The sequence below is a fragment of the Dama dama genome, chromosome 25, assembly GCF_033118175.1.
Source record: "Dama dama isolate Ldn47 chromosome 25, ASM3311817v1, whole genome shotgun sequence".
In the NCBI taxonomy this organism is placed as follows: domain Eukaryota; kingdom Metazoa; phylum Chordata; class Mammalia; order Artiodactyla; family Cervidae; genus Dama; species Dama dama.
In genome coordinates, this window is record NC_083705.1 from 12,571,076 (window position 1) to 12,588,897 (window position 17,822).

The following is a 17,822-nucleotide window of genomic DNA, read 5'->3' on the forward strand; positions in this document are numbered from 1 at the left end:
CCCCGCCTTAAATAAAACAGAGCTGTGATGCCTCCATGAACTTGTAAACTAGGCCATAATTTATTGAACGAAGTCAGATTTTCCCATAGGTAACTATGAAAGTAAGGAAGTTAAAGTGCTAAGGTTCTGGGTCTTGAGCTTCTAAATGAAGACAACCACAGATAAACAACACCCCCAACTCCACTTGCAGGCCTTAGAAATACAAATATATTCTGCTTTAAATAGAATATAAGGGCTTCCCTGATAGCTCAGTTGGTAAAGAATCCACCTGCAATGCAGGAGACCACGGTTTGATTCCTGGGTTGGGAGGATCCGCTAGAGAAGGGATAGGCTTCCTGGTGGCTCAGCTGGTAGAGAATCCACCTGCAGTGAGGGGGAGCTGGGTTCGACCCTGGGTTGGGAAGAGCCCCTGCAACAGGGAAAGGCTGCCCACCCCAGTGTCCGGTCTGGAGAATTCCACGCACTATGCTGTCCACGGGGCCACAAAGAGTTGGACACGCCTGAGCGGCTTTCACCCCCTCACTCACAAGCATTAAAAAGAGAAGGATGATAAAACTACTTATAAAGGAAAGCCTTTCCCTTTATATTATATAAAGATAGTATCTGAAGACAAATTATAGAACTAAAAAAAGTAATGTAGCAAAATGATGTCTACTTCAGTCACGTAAGAGGTAAAGAATTCAGAGATTATCCATGAAAATACCAACTAAAGAGTCATACTGAAACAGCATTCCATTATAAATTTTTCAAAAGTAGAAGGGATCATTTTTATACCTGTGTAGAAAAAGTGATCTATATATAGTGGGTGCCAGTGTTACTAACCCAAGACCATGCTAATAAGCTTTCATTAATAAAACAAGAAGATAGCTATGGAATATATATTTTTTAAAAATTTCTTAGACATGCAGTTAATTCAAAAAATTAATGGAGATTTGGAAAACTGGGAAGGCTACTAAGTTGAACATCCTTTACTTGACAAAGAATCAAAGGACACAACTAAAGCGACTTAGCAGCAGCAGCAAAGGACATAAAGCAGGGAATTAAACAGCAGAAAGCAGTGCTCCTTTCAAAACGCAGACAAATAAGGGGAGATACTGATCCATCGTTGTGCTTCTCTTCAGATCGTATGAATCTTTAAATTTACTAAAGATTCCTGGGGAGGTGAGGGGGGGGAGAAAAAATAGGATACTGAAAAAGAAACAACCAATAAAAGTATAACAACAACAACAAAAAGAAATAGAAAGCTACACAAAGGATTATATAGGAGCAAAAGAGACAACTTAGAAAAATATTAACTTGAAAAAGTGAAGAGAAAAATTTATAAATACAGTAAACAACAGAACAAAATTCTAATATAAAATTAACATCTAAATCTTAGTATAGCATGAAATTTGTTTCTAATCCAGGAGACTAAACATGAAGATATGCCTGTGTCCAGGATATATGTGTTCCTGGAAACATTCAAAGCTTACAGTGGTTCTTAGAGTCACATTCCTAAACAAAGGAGACAGGTTTCTAATAATGCTCAGGGATTCAATCATAGAACTGTCCTTAAAAATATGTAAGACTCACTTCCAAGTTTAGGTTTGTTCATTATGCTGAAAACAGGCCTTGACGAAGAAGGATAATGACTAAAGGTGAGTTCACTGACTCTCTATGGCTTCTGAGATCTAATCTGAGACTACTTCTCTAGTGCAAGCAGGAAATCAGTGAAGTAGAAGCTCTAGAAGACTAGGGCAGGGGCAAACCTTGATGGAGAACTAGATTATATGGAAGTTAGAAAATACAGGTTTAGGGACTTCCCTGTGGTCCAGTGGCTAAGACTCCATGCTCCCAATGCAGGGGGCCCGGGTTCTATCCCTGGTCAGGGAACTAGATCCCACATGCCACAACTAAAAGATTCTGCATGCCACAGCTAAGTGCTGCTAAATAAATAAATAATAAATATATATAAAAAAGAAAATACAGCTTTATTGAGTGTTCTCTTTCTTGAGACCAAAACACACACACAGTAAACCTATCTCCAGCTAAAAGAAGCAAAGAGGAATGCTCCTCTTCACTATACTGAAGGAAAAAACAGCTAGAATAATGCATAGTAGGAAAATGAACACTTCCTATTTGGTTTCTTGCCATTAGAAAGGAGTTGATGATGTTCCACTTTGTTCTGGAAGATAACCAAACCTACCATGTGGTAACGTTATGTTTGCACCATCAATGATTGCTTGTGCCAGTTCATGATCATTGCTTTCAAAAGCATGTGCTGCAGCCTTCAAGGCATCCCAAATCTCTTTACGGCCTTCAAAAGCTGGTGCGGTATCCCAAAATTCATCTCTCTTGCTGCGCAGCTGTCCATCTGTCATGGGATAATCGCTTTTCCATTTAGGTTTCTCCTTTTTCAAAGGCTGGTTACGACCTAAAGCAACTGAAGAAAAATAAAAGGCTGACATCAAAACCAACATTTATAAAAGATGTATTAATAGTTATCTGGTCATTCTTCTTTGATTCTTTCATCAAAATTATAGCTAGAAGCTGGCCTACTGGCTAATTCTTACATTCCAAAATTCCTCTAACCTATTTTATTTTAGATCTACAAGAGCAAACGGAGACATTAGGTGGTTCTACTCAAATCTTCCAGGGCAAGTTAGCACCTCTTTTTCATTTAGTCTGTCTCCTCCAAAGGAGGATTTTTAAAATTACCTAGAGAAACAGTAGTAAGTGTTCCATCAGTCAGTAGTGGCAGGATTTGAAAAGAGTCAAAGGAGGGACTTGCCTGGTGGTTCAGTGGCTGAGACTCCATGCTCCCAATGCACGGGACCTGGGTTCGCTCCCTGGTCAGGGAACTAGATCCTGCATGCTCCAACTAAGTTCACATGTTGCAACTAAAGATACTGCATGTGGCAACTTAAAAGACCCCGTGTGCAGCGACTAAGACGTGGTGTACCAAAAAACATTTAAAAGTTAAAATAGAAAAATAAACAGTTGAAGGATGCCATGAAAGAGGGTGAGATTCTAGGAGAAGCCAAATGACTGCAGTGGCCTGCATCTCAGGGCCACACGAGGCCCAAGAGCAGGAACGGAGAGGTCTCGCAGACGGAGAGACCGCTCTATGGTGTCCAGGGCAGAGCGGCCGGACCATGGGACCCACAAGGACACCCGACCCCAGAAAAGCTTCCTCTAGCAACCTGTTCTGGACTTGAGTCTAGGAACTGTGAACACCTTTCTCTGTAACTCAAATACTGAATCTGATTTAGAAAGGGATGAGGGAGAGAGGTGGGTAGTGCTTTACTTTCTGGAAGGACGAGAACTGAACCAGCGACCCTTGATAGTGCGTCAAGGGAGAAACTTCCAACTACAAGGAGAACTACAACACTCCAGTTTCAGTTCAAGAGGAGAAGAAAAAAGAGGGTAAGAGTCCACTCCTTTTTTTGCTCTCACGGGCAGCATGGCTCCTTAGAGAAAAGCAGCAGTGCTACCGTAATGCTAGAGTGAGTCTGAAGCAGCTTCTTTACACCCAGACACTTACCTGGCATATGATCACTGGTCGCAAACTGACATACAGAGACACTTATCTTACACAGTGCCATAGGTGAGAAGTTCTTAAACAGACGGAAGAGCCAGTAAAAAGAAAGCTGAGGCTCCACGGAGTATTGGGTAAGAGTGGGTTTGAAATAAATGACAGAGTGGGTAGGAAGCAGAGGGTGTATGTCAAAATTCGATGTTCTATATTTAATTACGGGAAGACTAATAATTAAAAGAAATTACTCTCAAAATGATTCTAAAGAATCCCAGAAATTAACCACTCCCTCACTGGCCCAGGGCCAAATGATATTTGGGTTATTCATAAAAGAAATAAAATGACTCTAGCCCCTAGGCAATCTCTACGTCCTATACCAGTCTATATTCCCAGATGACAGAACCATTTCTTGCTGCAAAATGTCTCTGGTTTGACACTTGGATTAAATCACGATCTCTCTTCACCCAATCTGGCCACTTTATCCCAAAGCAGCATCTCCGTATCAGGTCTCGTCCTCCCCACTTCAGAGTAGCATACCATGCCAGTGCCAGCTGTTTTTCTTTAAAACACTCAGTGTTTTCGTTTTTAATTTTTTAATTGAAGCCTAATTGCTTTACAGAACGTTGTGGTTTCCTGTCATACATCAACAAGAATCAGCCATAGGTACTCCCATGCCCCCTCCCTCCCCACCCCACCCTGTCACAGAGGCCCTGCTTGACTTCCCTGAGTCAGGCAGCAAATCCCCACCGGCTATCTGTTTTACATGCGGTATTGTAAATTTCTATGTTAACTCTCCATTCACCTCCCCTTCTCCCTCCTCTCCTACCCCCATGTCTATAGGTCTGTTCTCGATGTCTGTTTTTCCTTTGCCGCCCTGAGAGTAAATTCATCAGTGCTATCTCTTTAGGTTCCATATATATGAAAACACTATTTTGACCCATTGTATTATTTGGCCCTCTAATTTGTCTTAGTGAGATGCAAACCAGTTGAGTTCTAAAAGAGTGTATACAGAAGAAGGAAAACTGTCTATTAAGTGGCAGAGGTGAATACAGAACCCGTCTCCTTACTTAATGAATGAGTATTTACTGAGTGTCCACTAAGGATAACACTATATATGTTATATCAGGTGTTCATATCAGATTCAAATGTGAGAAACATAATCTATACTATTGACTTTTCCCTGTATCTTCTCAATAATAAATATAGATTAAGCATTATTCCCCAAAAGGTGTTCAGAATATGTCAGATAATTACATTCAACCCCCGAATGATTCCACCAAGGTAAAATTGAAGATAAATTTTATTTTCTGCTACATTAACCTTTAGATGAGTCAGAAACAGTTTAGAGACAACACTATTAGTTTACTGAGCAGAGAGTGAAAGACAGGGCATCATAGACATCTAACTCAATGCTCAAATAAATACTTATTCGAGTAAAATTTCATGTCTACATGAGTAGTTCCAGAGAACTCTCTAATATCATATATATTAAATGTACCAGAGGGAAAGCTGGTATAATTCTTATCACTGTGAGAGAATAGCAAGGCAAAGGTAAAACAAAAAACCTCCACAATCTCAGTACTTAAACAAAGGAAATGAAAAGGCCCTCAAAGAGAAGAACTCAACAGAAAAACTATCTTGTAATAAAGGTGGAAAATAGTTTGCAAAAAGAAAGTAAAATGCCTTCCTTACAAATATAGGGCTTTATTTTACCTCCCCCTATCTATAGAAGACATATGAATAAAGTCAAATAAAAAGGACAGATGATACATTATGCTGCTTAGGGATAATCACTGTTGTAAATGCATTTTCAAATCTATGCTGTCAACAGTTTAAAAGTAATTACTTTAGGCAAAAGTAAATCAGAGAAAATAAATGCTTGTGACATATAAGTAAAGTTTACTTTTATTTCCATCTAGGTCTCTGCTTTTCCTATATCTCAAACATAAGTAATAAAGGATATCTGCCTATCTGCCTGTCCACTTATAACACAGACACAGCAACTAAGTAACTATGTTTGCACCAAGTCAACCATTTTCAATTATTAAGAAATAAGACATAAAATATATATATTCAATTAGATTACATTTTATACTCTGAACCTTTCATATTTACCTTGTTTCCCACAACTTCAAATTCCTGATGCCAAGAGAGAGATGCTCAGTATCAATTACAGTATCTAGAACTAAGGAATACGCTCCAACAATACATTTAGAGACAGGAAACAACTTATTCCCCAAATCTTGGTTTCTAAACCTTTAAATTGTAGGCAACCAATGATACTAAGTTTATTTAATCCCATGGTTTAACATACAAGATACCAAAGATTAATAAAGAAATCTAATTTTTTAAAAATCTAGGTTATTTTAGGAAACATCCTTTTTTCCCTATCATTGCACATTTACTTTCAAAACTTTGCCAAAAACTCACTTTCTCAGCAGCCTCTTGACCACGTTCATCTACTCCTTATCTTTCCTTGCAACCTTTCAACATTTCTTCCCACAATGTGACAAATAAATAGATCTAACATGTAAAAAACCCAAGAAAGATTTGCTTCTCAGAGATAAATAGCAATATAATCTTAAATATTTCTACCCCACAACTGAATGCATTTTGCAACTCATTTGCACACTTTATTGGCAAAAAACAATGACATCCAGAGTGAAATATGTTTATAATTGTCTGCCTGCTTTTGGTTCCTCTCTGAAAACTGATTTAATATTGGGACTCTTCAAATAAAGGAAGGAGAGGCCATAAAGCACAGATACTGTAGGTATCAAGATATGACTCAAGAAATAATAGCTTTAAGAGACTATAAACTTAAAGAATCAGTTTTCCTAGCACAACAGCCTGAAGGAAAAAAACTGAATATTTAAAAAGATCACCATCAAAGGGAAAAATGTTGCTTAAAAGAATTCTGAAAACTTTAAAGCAGCATGGAATACAATTAGGATAATGTACCTATTTTAGATTGATTAGAGTCTTAACATCATGAAAATGAAAAGGAAATTTTCCCCTCACTTCAAAAATTAAGAATAGATCCTACAGAACCTTCTGTAACAGACTGTGCTAGCCTAAGAGGACAGTTGTAAAATATTTTATTTTCATTTAAATTTAGAGTACTCTATATATACACATACACACACATATAGTCCCTAAAGCAAGTAACTGCTCAAATAAAAATAGGGATATGGGGCTTAAAATGCCTAAAATAAGAGTATCAATATGCCAATAGTCAACATCATACCCATATCTGCTCTACTGTCTTGAGGATTTAGAGGTGGAAGAGATCTCAGATGGTGTTAAGTCAAGGTTACTATTAATATTTGACAGAAAACCTAACAAGGATAAATAACACTGCTGAGAGTCAAAAAGAGCTAAGACTAGAATCCAGATGACTAGATTCAAAGGCCAGAGCTCTCTTTTCATTACAGCACCCCATGTCTTACCAGAGCTGACGAGTATGCCTGCTTTTACAGAAGTACCAAATCAATTATGAAGGTTCACTCAAAATAAAGCATGTGTCAAGTTGTTTTTCTAGTACCGTGCATCCATCTTTTCCAAGCTTCACTATGACCAATGAAATGGCTCTGGTAGGACAAAGGAAAAGCTAACCAAGAAACTCCAGCTCTCCAAAGGAGAATCCCACAGGGGAAGAGGCAGCACGGTTTTCTGGTCTGTCAGTTTCAATTTACAAAGGACTCAGCATCTATACAAGATCAGGCACCAAAGATCACATGTATGCATACTTAAGTAAGTCAGATACACCACTTTCTATGTTGCAATTTTACAATAAATACAAATGAGAACTTTGAGTATGTTTCTATCCTAAAGTTTATAAAAATTAAGCATCTGGAGCATAATTTTAAAAGCATATATGATAATTTCTAATGTTTGAGCTACCTTTATTGAGGGGGGGGGAATCAACATAATTTTTGATTTATCAATCAAAAAATAGAAAAGTCTATCAATCATATAGACTTCTCTGCACTGTTTCTCAGAGTGTAAGTCTACTTACAATAATAGCCTGAGCATACAAATAGGCAACAGGAAAGTCTAGTGTAGTGAAAGCTGCTCAGTCGTGTCCGACTCTTTGCGACCCCATGGACTATATATGGTCCATGGAGTTCTCCAGGCCAGAATCCTGGAGTGGGCAGCCTTTCCATTCTCCAGGGGATCTTCCCAACCCAGGGATGGAACCCAGGTCGCTCGCATTGCAGGCAGATTCTTTACCAGCGAGCCACCGGGGAGCCCACAGGAAAGCCTAACCGCAACATAATGTTTCAAGGACTTTTTTTTCTTTTTTTTTTAAAACAAGACAAATTTATTACTTACAGTTCTATGGATCAAAACCGTGAATGGGTCTTAGAAGCTAAAATTAATATGGTGCCAGAGCTGTGTTCTTCCTGAAAGTCTTGAGTAGAGATCATTCACTCATCCTTCCCAGTGTTTCCAAGCCACCACATTCAATGGCTCGTGGTCTCTTTCTCCATCAAGATAACATCTTCCAGTCTCTGTCTCCAACCCTTCTCACAACCTCTCTAAAAAGGCCCTTGTGGTTGCATTAGACCCAAGGACTTTTTAAATGAATCATTAAAGATGTTGTAAAAGCATACAATTAAATCTCTCCCTCTCACACACACAGCCCTTTAAAAAAGGGCAACATTACACAAAGTTGGGGAAAGGATACGCTCACCTAACACCAGCACACTGCACCTTCTACATACTACTGAAGCTTTCAGATGGTTCATTCTACTTGGGGAGGGCGGTGGCCTCATCCAGCATCACACTCTTCAGAAGGCAGGGGCCTTCTCTCCCCTCACTTCACGGACAGCTTGGGGGAGGGGAGCGCACACAATGCCCACTGCCATCTAACACTGCACTGACGTGCTGGCCAGCACAGTCGGGCAAAGCAAACCAGTCAGAAGCGTCAGGGCCAGGATGGAAGAGAACCATCTCTAACTGCAGATGATATGATGGTATGACTGGAAAATACGAGAAAGTTGGTGCTAAAATGAAATAGAAATTAACATGGTAGCAGGACATAAAATGCAGGCCTTCTTATATACATAAAATGTCCAGCTAGGAGAGGCAATGGATGAAAAGGTCTTGTTTATAACAGAAACATAAAAGATATAATACTTGGAATGCAACACCTCAGGAAAACTTTTAAAACTACTGAAAGATAAAAGTAGACTCAAAACAATGAAAACAATCTCTTGTACTTGGACATCAACATTATAAAGATATCAATTCTTCTAAAGTTAATATCCACATTTAATACAATTCCAGTGAAAATATTTTTTTAAAAACTTTTTCTGCTAGATGAATTGATTCTAAAATACATATGGAAAAACAAACAAGGAGGAACAGTTAAAAGAATCCTGAAAAATAAACATAAGTGAGCTAGTCCTGTAAATATAAAGCACACTATAAAAGCATTACAATTAGAAGCATGTAAAGCACATGACTATTTAGATCAACGGAACAGAATAAAGTTCAAAAAAACCATGTATGCAATGGATATTTACTACATGATAAATATTTTATCTTAAACCATTGGAGAAAAATGGGAATTTTAAGAAATAGTGTCAGAGCTGGACAACTATTTACAAAAAGATAAAATTGAGTCAATAATTTAAATTGCACACCAAAATAAACTCCACAGGAATCTACATGTAAAAGGTCTACATGTAAAAATTAATACAAGTAGTAGAAGAAAATACAGATAAGTTTCTCTATAACCTAGGAATAGTGAATGCTTTCCAAAAGAAATGAAAAAAGACCGATAAATTTAATCTTATATAAATTTTTGCATGGGGGCAGGAAGAGTCAAAACACAAACAACAAGCCTAGAGAAAATATCTGCAACTTTCTGTCACAAAAGGCTGATTTTCCTCATAGTTAAAACTCTTAAAAATGAAGGAAAAAAGGGGAAACTCTGTGACAGAAAAATGGGCAACAGATGTGACCTTATATTTGAAAGGAAAATAGGAAATGACATATGAAAAAATTTCTAACCTCAGTTATGCTGTGTGCTTAGCCGCTCAGTCGAGTCCAACTCTTTGCAATCCCATGGACTAGAGCCCTCCAGGCTCCTCTGTCCATGGGATTCTCCAGGCAAGAATACTGGAGTGGGTTGCCATACCCTCCTCCAGGGGATCTCCCCAACCCAGGGCTTGAACCCAGGGCTCCTGAACTGCGGGCAGACTTTACCACCAGGGAAGCCCAAGAATACTGGAGTGGGTAGCCTATCCCTTCTCCAGGGGATCTTCCTGACCCAGGAATCGAACCAGGATCTCTTGCATTGCAGGCAGATTCTTTACTAGCTGAGCTACCAGGGAAGCCCCCCAAGCGTCAGATATAAGAGAAAGCAAAGTGAAAACTATGCTAGAATTATTTCTCTGGCTCTTAGGAAATAATCAGGAATCTGATAACACATTATGCTACTGAGTTGTGCAGAAATAGATATGCTTCTACACATGCTAAGAGTCTAAGATCCCATAGGATTATCACCTAAAGGATTCCTAGATGGAGGGGGACTCTGACAACATCTAACAAAATCACTTATTCATTCACTCATTGAGCCAGCAACCCTGGTTTTAGGATTCTACTTTCAAGATATACTTCCATCAATATGAAACATAAAAGGTTATTTCCTACAGGCTTATTTGTATCAGAAACAACCTAACGGATGTACTATCATACACCCACACAATGAAGTACAATGCAACTGTACAGAAAGAGGAGAAGCCCTATGCACTCAAATGGAGAGATCTCTAGAATATACAAGAAAAGGCAAGACACAGAACAGTACATATACACATTTTGTTTAGAAAATACATGTGTGTGTGTGTGTGTGTGTGTGTGTGTGTGTGTGTGTGTGTATAAAACAAACCAAAAAATCACACACATTGAAAGGATAAGCCGGAAACTAACAAAAACGGCCATGGAGCTACAGGGCAGAAGCAACAGAGGTAAGAGCAAGACTCTGTGTAGATTGACTTTTGAAAAATTGTAAGTATGTTACATTCACAAAACAAAAAGCAAACCAAAAATAGCAGTAGCAAACCCAAACACTGAACAGAGAAATTAATCTAACTGTATCATGTGTTTAAAGTACCATACAAAGAATACAGTGATTTCAAGCTAATTTTAAACATGATACCCTGACCATACATCTTTGATGGGACAAATCCTAAGGAACCAAAGACACACCACAAAGACGTCTTAAACCTTTTGGGGGGTGTCATGCCATGCAGCTTGTGGAGTCTTAGTTTCCCAACCAAGGACTGGCCCATGTCAGGGAAAGCCCAGAGTCCCAGTCCCTGGACCACCAGAGAATCCCCAAGACATCTTAAACTTTATTCTAGAGACTAAAATAAACTAAGACTTAATGAAGAATACCAATTACTATAATTCTAAAACATATGATGTTTACTGTAGGATGAAGCAAGTAAGGAACAATATTATTATCAATAGAAAGCAAGATTTTTTATTAAAGAGAAAATAAAATACAAAATAAAAAGAAAAAAGTTAATTTTGAATTGGAAATACCAATAAGAACTTATAATTTAACAATAAAAAGTATTTTATAGTTCTGTTGACTAAAGGGACTTAAAAACAATGACAACCCAGTAGCAATGAGCATACCTAGCTCCCAGATCTTAGTTTTAAACACCATTCCCCACTAAAAAGGCCCTAGGGCTATTTAGAGAAATGGCTAGTTCCATGGCCAGAGCTGGGAAAATTTAAAGCAAAACTGGGACAGCTAGCTGTTAAGAAGGCAAGAAAGTACTAAAAAAAACTAGTATATTAATGAGATCATGTCAAAGGCACAGAGGAGAGGGTCTGAAGGAGACAACATCTGCATCAGTTTGAGCATCAAGAATAATGACTGCAGGACTTCCCTGGTGATCCAGAGGCTAAGACTGCACTCCCAATGCAGAGGGCCCAGATTCGATCCCTGGTCAGGGAACTAGATCCTACATGCCGCAACTAAGTTTCACATTCCACAACTAAGACAGATGTCACAATGAAGACCACAATGCCACAATCAGACCTGGTGAATGCCACAATGAATGCCACATAAAGACCCAGTGCAGGCAAAAAAAACTAAATAGTTTTCAGAATGACTGAAATAGACTTTAAAATACTAAATCAGGGACTTCCCTGGCGGTCTAGTGGTTAAGACCCATCCCCCTGCCCCCACTTCCACTGGAGGACACAGGTTCAATCCCTAGTTGGGGAATTAAGATTTTGCATTTTTTTGACACAGCCCAAAAATAAAATAATTTTTAAAATATTGAATAAATAAAAATTCTAATACTAATACTAAAAGGGAAGAATAACAGAAAAAAGAGAAAAATAGTAATACAAAAAGGGAAAAATAATAGGAGAAAGGCTCTTTCTAACTGAAGAATGCTGGTAATAAAGAAAAGAATGACATATTTAAAAGAATCATTCTTTACATCAGGTAAGGATTATTACTAAATATGCTACATCATCATGGCAGGATGTACAAGGTGTGAGAGGACCATCACCAATATTGTGAACTGCTAAAAAGAAATCAGACAGTAGATACCTGACATTCATTACCTTAACCAAGTGACCAAACTTACTAGCTTTCTGAGATGCTGCAATATGAAGTATACAAAGATGAAGGATTCTTTTCCAAAATGTATAACTTGAATCTAATTAAACTTCTAAACTAACTTCTCATTTATAGGAAATGTAAAGACTAACACAGTAAGTTAAAACATCTTCAGACACTGCCAAACATTTCCTGGAGGGTAAAACTGTCCCTGTTGAGAACCACTGGTCTTCACCAAATGAGACAAAATATGAAGTTTGGTTGGAAACTAGTATGGAAAAAAGCTATAAAAGACAATATGGGACAACTAGATAAATCTAAATAAGGCTAGATAATAGATGTCATTAAGAAATTACTTTCAAATTTTCTTAGGAATGATAATAATATCATGACACAGGAAAATAGTCTTATTCATAAAGTAGAGGTATGATGAAGTTTTCAGAAGTGTTAAATGTTTGATGCCTACAACTTTCAACTGGTTCAGCTATTAAAATGGAGGGTGTGCATGTCTATACATATACACACATATATATACACATACAAAACAGAAAAATGTGTATATAGCAAGAAGCACTAAATTTACATGGGGAGTATATGTGTATTCATTATACTATTTTTTCATGTTTGAATATATTCACAATAAAAATTCAGGGGACAAAACACAAACCCTGAAAAACAGAAAGACATGAATGCACTATATCAGGCCCTTCAGTTCTCAGCCTGATATCACACCTTTTGGATACTCCTCATTACGTTCACACAACTGTTGAAGTTCCCCATATTTGATTTTAATAAAAGATACAGGAATTATATATTTAAGATATTAAGTATATAATTCAGAAGCTGAATTCTTGCTTCTTAAAGCTGAATCCTTGCACCCCAGTTTCAGAATTCTATTGAGGTAAGGCTTTCAGGTACAGGCCTAGTCCTCTTATACATTCCCATGTTCAGATTCCAATGACTATCCTTGAGCACTGAACCTGGCTGGGACCATCTACAAAACTCAAAAGCAACAGAAGTACTGAACAGTTATTTTCTTAAATTTTCATCTATGGGTTAGTGCTTATTTAGGACAAAAAGTTAATAACTGAGCAATAATATTTAAAAGAACATTAAATAATAATGAGAGTCAATTTACCAGGAAAATACAGCAATAAATGTGTATGTACCTAACAACAGGACTTCAAAGTACATGAAGAAAAAACGGAATTAAAGGAGACAGACCATACTACAATCACACTTAAACACATTAACAGTTTTCTATTAGTAACAGATAGACCAAGGAGCCAGAAAATCAGTAAGAACACGGGAGACCTAAACATTACCAACAAACTGGACTTAAATGACATTGTAGGACGTCCCACCCAACAAAGAGAGAACATACATTCTTGTCAAGCACATATACAGACCATTCACCAACACAGAACACACAAAGCTTAAAAGAGCAGAAGTCATACAAAGTGTTTTCTATAACTGCAATGAAATTAAATTAGAAATCAGTAACATGAAGATAGCTGGAAAAATCCCCAACTAACTAGAAATTAAATGATACACATAAGTCATGAGTCAAAGGGAAATTAGAAAATAATTTCAACAGAGTGAAAATGAAAATACATCAAAACTTTACGATGCTGCTAAAACATACTGCTTTGACGAAAACTTAAGAGCATTAACATGTTTCTATTAGAAAAGTCTCAAATCAATGAAGCAGGCTTCCACCTTAAGACTAAAAGAACAACAAAAACTAAAAGAAAAAAAAAATAAAAAATAAAAAGAACAAATTAAACTAACTTTAAGAAAGAAAAAAATAAAAAGCAGAAACCAAAGAAACTGAAAACAGAAAATATAGAAAATCATAAAAGTAAAATCTGGTTCTTTAAAAATATTAAACTGACAAACCTCTTACGCTGATCAAGAAAAAAAGAAGACCAACATCAGGAATGAAAGAGGTCATATCACTAGAGACTCAGCAGACATTAAAGGGATAATAAAGGAATATCCATTCATGAAGAAAAGGATAACTTGGTTCAGTTCAGTTCAGTTCAGTCACTCAGTCATGTCCGACTCTTTGCGACCCCATGAACCGCAGCACACCAGGCCTCCTATCCATCACCAACTCCCGGAGTCCACCCTAACCCATGTCCATTGAGTCAGTGATGCCATCCAACCATCTCATCCTCTGTCTTCCCCTTCTCCTACGGCCCTCAATCTTTCCCATAATCAGGGTCTCTTCAAATGAGTCAGCTCTTAGCATCAGGTGGCCAAAGTATTGGAGTTTCAACTTCAACATCAGTCCTTCCAATGAACACCCAGGACTGATTTCCTTTAGGATGGACTGGTTGGATGTCCTTGCAGTCCAAGGGACTCTCAAGAGTCTTCTCCAACACCAGAGTTCAAAAGCATCAATTCTTCGGCACTCAGCTTTCTTTACAATCCAACTCTCACATCCATACATGACCACTGGAAAAACCATAGCCTTGACTAGACGGACCTTTGTGGACAAAGTAATGTCTCTGCTTTTTAATATGCTGTCTAGGTTGGTCATAACTTTCCTTCCAAGGAGTAAGCATCTTTTAATTTCATGGCTCAATCACCATCCACAGTGATTTTGGAGCCCAGAAAAATAAAATCAGCCACTGTTTCCACTCTTTCCCCATCTATTTCCCATGATGTGACAGGACCGGATGCCATGATCTTAGTTTTCTAAATGTTGAGCTTTAAGCCAACTTTTTCACTCTCCTCTTTCACTTTCATCAAGAGGCTCTTTAGTTCCTCTTCACTTTCTGCCATAAGGGTGGTATCATCTGCATATCTGAGGTTATTGATATTTCTCCCAGCAATCTTGATTCCAGCTTGTGCTTCCTCCAGCCCAGTGTTTTTCCTGATGTACTCTGCATATAAATTAAATAAGCAGGGTGACAAAATACAGCCTTGACATACTCCTTTTCCTATTAGCTCTCTATATATTGTATATATAATAAAGATACTACATTTATTTGTCTTTAAAAAACCCCAACAAAGAAATTTTCAGGTTCAAATGGTTTCATTACTGAATTCTACCAATATACAAGGAAGAGATAATACTAATTATTCAAAATAACTTTCAGAAAACAAAAGAGCTCAGGAGGATTTCCCTAGTGGTACAGTGGATGAGAATCCACTTGCCAATGCAGGGGACACAGGTTTGATCCCTGATCTGGGAAGGTTTGACATGCCATGGAACACTAAGCCCGTGTACCACAACTACTGAAGCCTGTGCGTCCTAGAGCCCATACACTGCAACCGCTGAGTCTGCACGCTGCAACTACTGAAGCTCAGGAGCCTGGGGCCTGTGCGCAGCCATAGGAGAAGCCACTGAATGAGAAGCCCACACCCGGTAACCAAGATCCAGAGCAGCCAAAAATAAAATAAATAATTTATTTTAAAAACAGAAGGGAACACACTCAAATTTATGAGATCTAAACTGCACTGGTAACAAAACCAGACAAATATAAGAAAATTATCAACTATCAACAAAACCAAAAGTATCATAGACACAGAGATGACATAAAGACCATAACAGTCATAACAGGGCTCAAAGAATTCATCATCTACATACCTGTACTAAAGGAAACATTAAAAAGTCTTTGGGCAGAAATAAAATGATAACAGATGGAAACCTGAATCTACATAAAGGAATAGAGAGCACCAGAAATGGATAACTACATGGATAAAAATAAAAGACATTTAAAATTATTATTCATATCTCCTTATGAGTGATATCATCGGAAAAGGCAGAGTAAGGACTTCCAAAAATCTTCTTCTCCATTAACGCAATGAGAACATTGGCAAAAACTCAAACTTAAGTACTCTGGAAATTAACCAAAGACTTGGAACAATCCAGGGAACATTTATTCTTTCTTATTCAAGGAAAACAGCTACTGTATGTGGTGTTTTAGCATGCACTCTACCCATCCCCCTTCTCCCCAGCTCAGGGGTAGCCTTGAAAACCAACAGATAGCAATTACAATGCAAGCCACCAGCTCAGCAGCCACAGGAGGGGTCAAAACAGGGTTGGCATGCGTTAAAAGCCCCGTTGGTAGAGAAGTGTCATTTTTTGGCCTATCTGAAAGTTCTTGTCCTTATTTGACCTGACATAAGCGATAACCCAATATGAACAGCCTTTTCCTGGGCGCATTTGTCAAAAACAATCAGCAGCAATTGCCTAACAGTGAACTTGCATGGGGCAGTGAAGAATTTGGAACAAGAAACTAATCAAAGCTGGGGAATGAGATGTCCAGAAAAACTGACATCTTACTGTGAATCTAAAAGGGTACATATATGCATATAACTGTGTACATATAGGGCTGAGCACATGTTCAGGAAATATCTGAAAAGGTCCTCAGCTCTCACTCCTGACTGATATTGAGGCTTTGAGCACATGGGAAATAGGAGTTTAAGGAAACTGCCTGAGTTTTGAAAGTAAGCCCTAATACGAACACAGAGCCACTTAGCAAAGAACAAGAGACTTACTTGTTCTAGACTATTAAGGAAATCTGTGCAATCATTAGCTCACCACTAAGCTCATTAAGCAGATTTCAATGGCTACACCTAACAGAGAACACAAACTTTACAGAGTAAGTTCAGGAAAGTTAGTAAACAAAAAGCAACAACAATAATAAACCCTAAGGGAGAAAGGAGACTCTGATTTCCAGTGTTGCCAAATAGTAAATGTCCAAAATTTATTAGGCATGCAAACAAACAAGAAAGTATGGCCCACACATAACGGGGAAAAAAGCAAATAGAAACTGTCACTGAGGAAACCCAGACATTGGACTTACTAGGCAAAGATTTTAAATCAGATAGTTTAAATATAGTTCTTTAGTAAAGAACTAAAGCAATGTTCCAATATTGTTCCAATTATGTTCCAATAAAAAGCAATTATTTTTAAAATTATAGAATTGAAAAAACAAATGAAAAATTCACTAGAAAGCCTCAATAGTATATCTGAACAGGCAGAAGGAAGAATCAGTGAACTTTAAGACAGGTCAACTGAGATGACCTAGTCTGAGGAACATGAACGAAAATGAACAGCGCCTCAGGTGGGCACCAGCACGGTGACCAATATACACAAAATGAGAGCCCTAGAAGGGAGAAAGGAGACAGCACTGAAAGAAAGAATGGCTGAGAACTTGTTCGATGAAAAACCAATCTACACACGCGAGAGGCTCAACAAGCTCAGAGATCACTACCTAGACACAGCATAATCAAGCTGTCGAAAGTCAAAGATTAAGAATCTTGAAAGAACCAGAAGCAACTCAAGATACACAAGGCACCCTCAAAAAGCTTACCAGCTGATTTCCCATCAGAAGACATGGAGAACAGAAGGCAGTGGGACAACACAGACAAACTAATGAAAGGAAGAGTGTGTCAACCAAGAATTCTATATCCAGAAAAGAATATCCTTTGAAAATTAAAGAGAAAATAAAATATTCCCAGGTAAACAAAACCTGAAAGGACTTGTTGGCAACACCAGCTCTGCAAAAAATTCTATAGGGAGTCTTCGGGTATTAAATAAAGGACACTAGACAATAATGTGAATATACATTAAGAAATAAAGACCATCAGTAACATTACACAAGTCCATGTAAAAGGCAGCATATGTATACTATTTCTTTGTAACTCTGCTTCCTCCCATTTGATTTTAAAGACAAATGCATAAAAAATAATTAAAAA

At 37.8% G+C, this 17,822-nt stretch overlaps 1 protein-coding gene across 1 annotated transcript in view; it reads right to left on the minus strand.

Annotated features, from left to right (window-relative positions):
- Positions 1-17,822, minus strand: part of UBTD2 (ubiquitin domain containing 2) — a 58,771-nt gene that overhangs the window by 13,227 nt on the left and 27,722 nt on the right. The window contains exon 2 of the mRNA XM_061129470.1: positions 2,186-2,422. Coding sequence (XP_060985453.1) covers positions 2,186-2,422 — 237 coding nt within the window. The remainder of the gene's footprint in view (positions 1-2,185; positions 2,423-17,822) is intronic.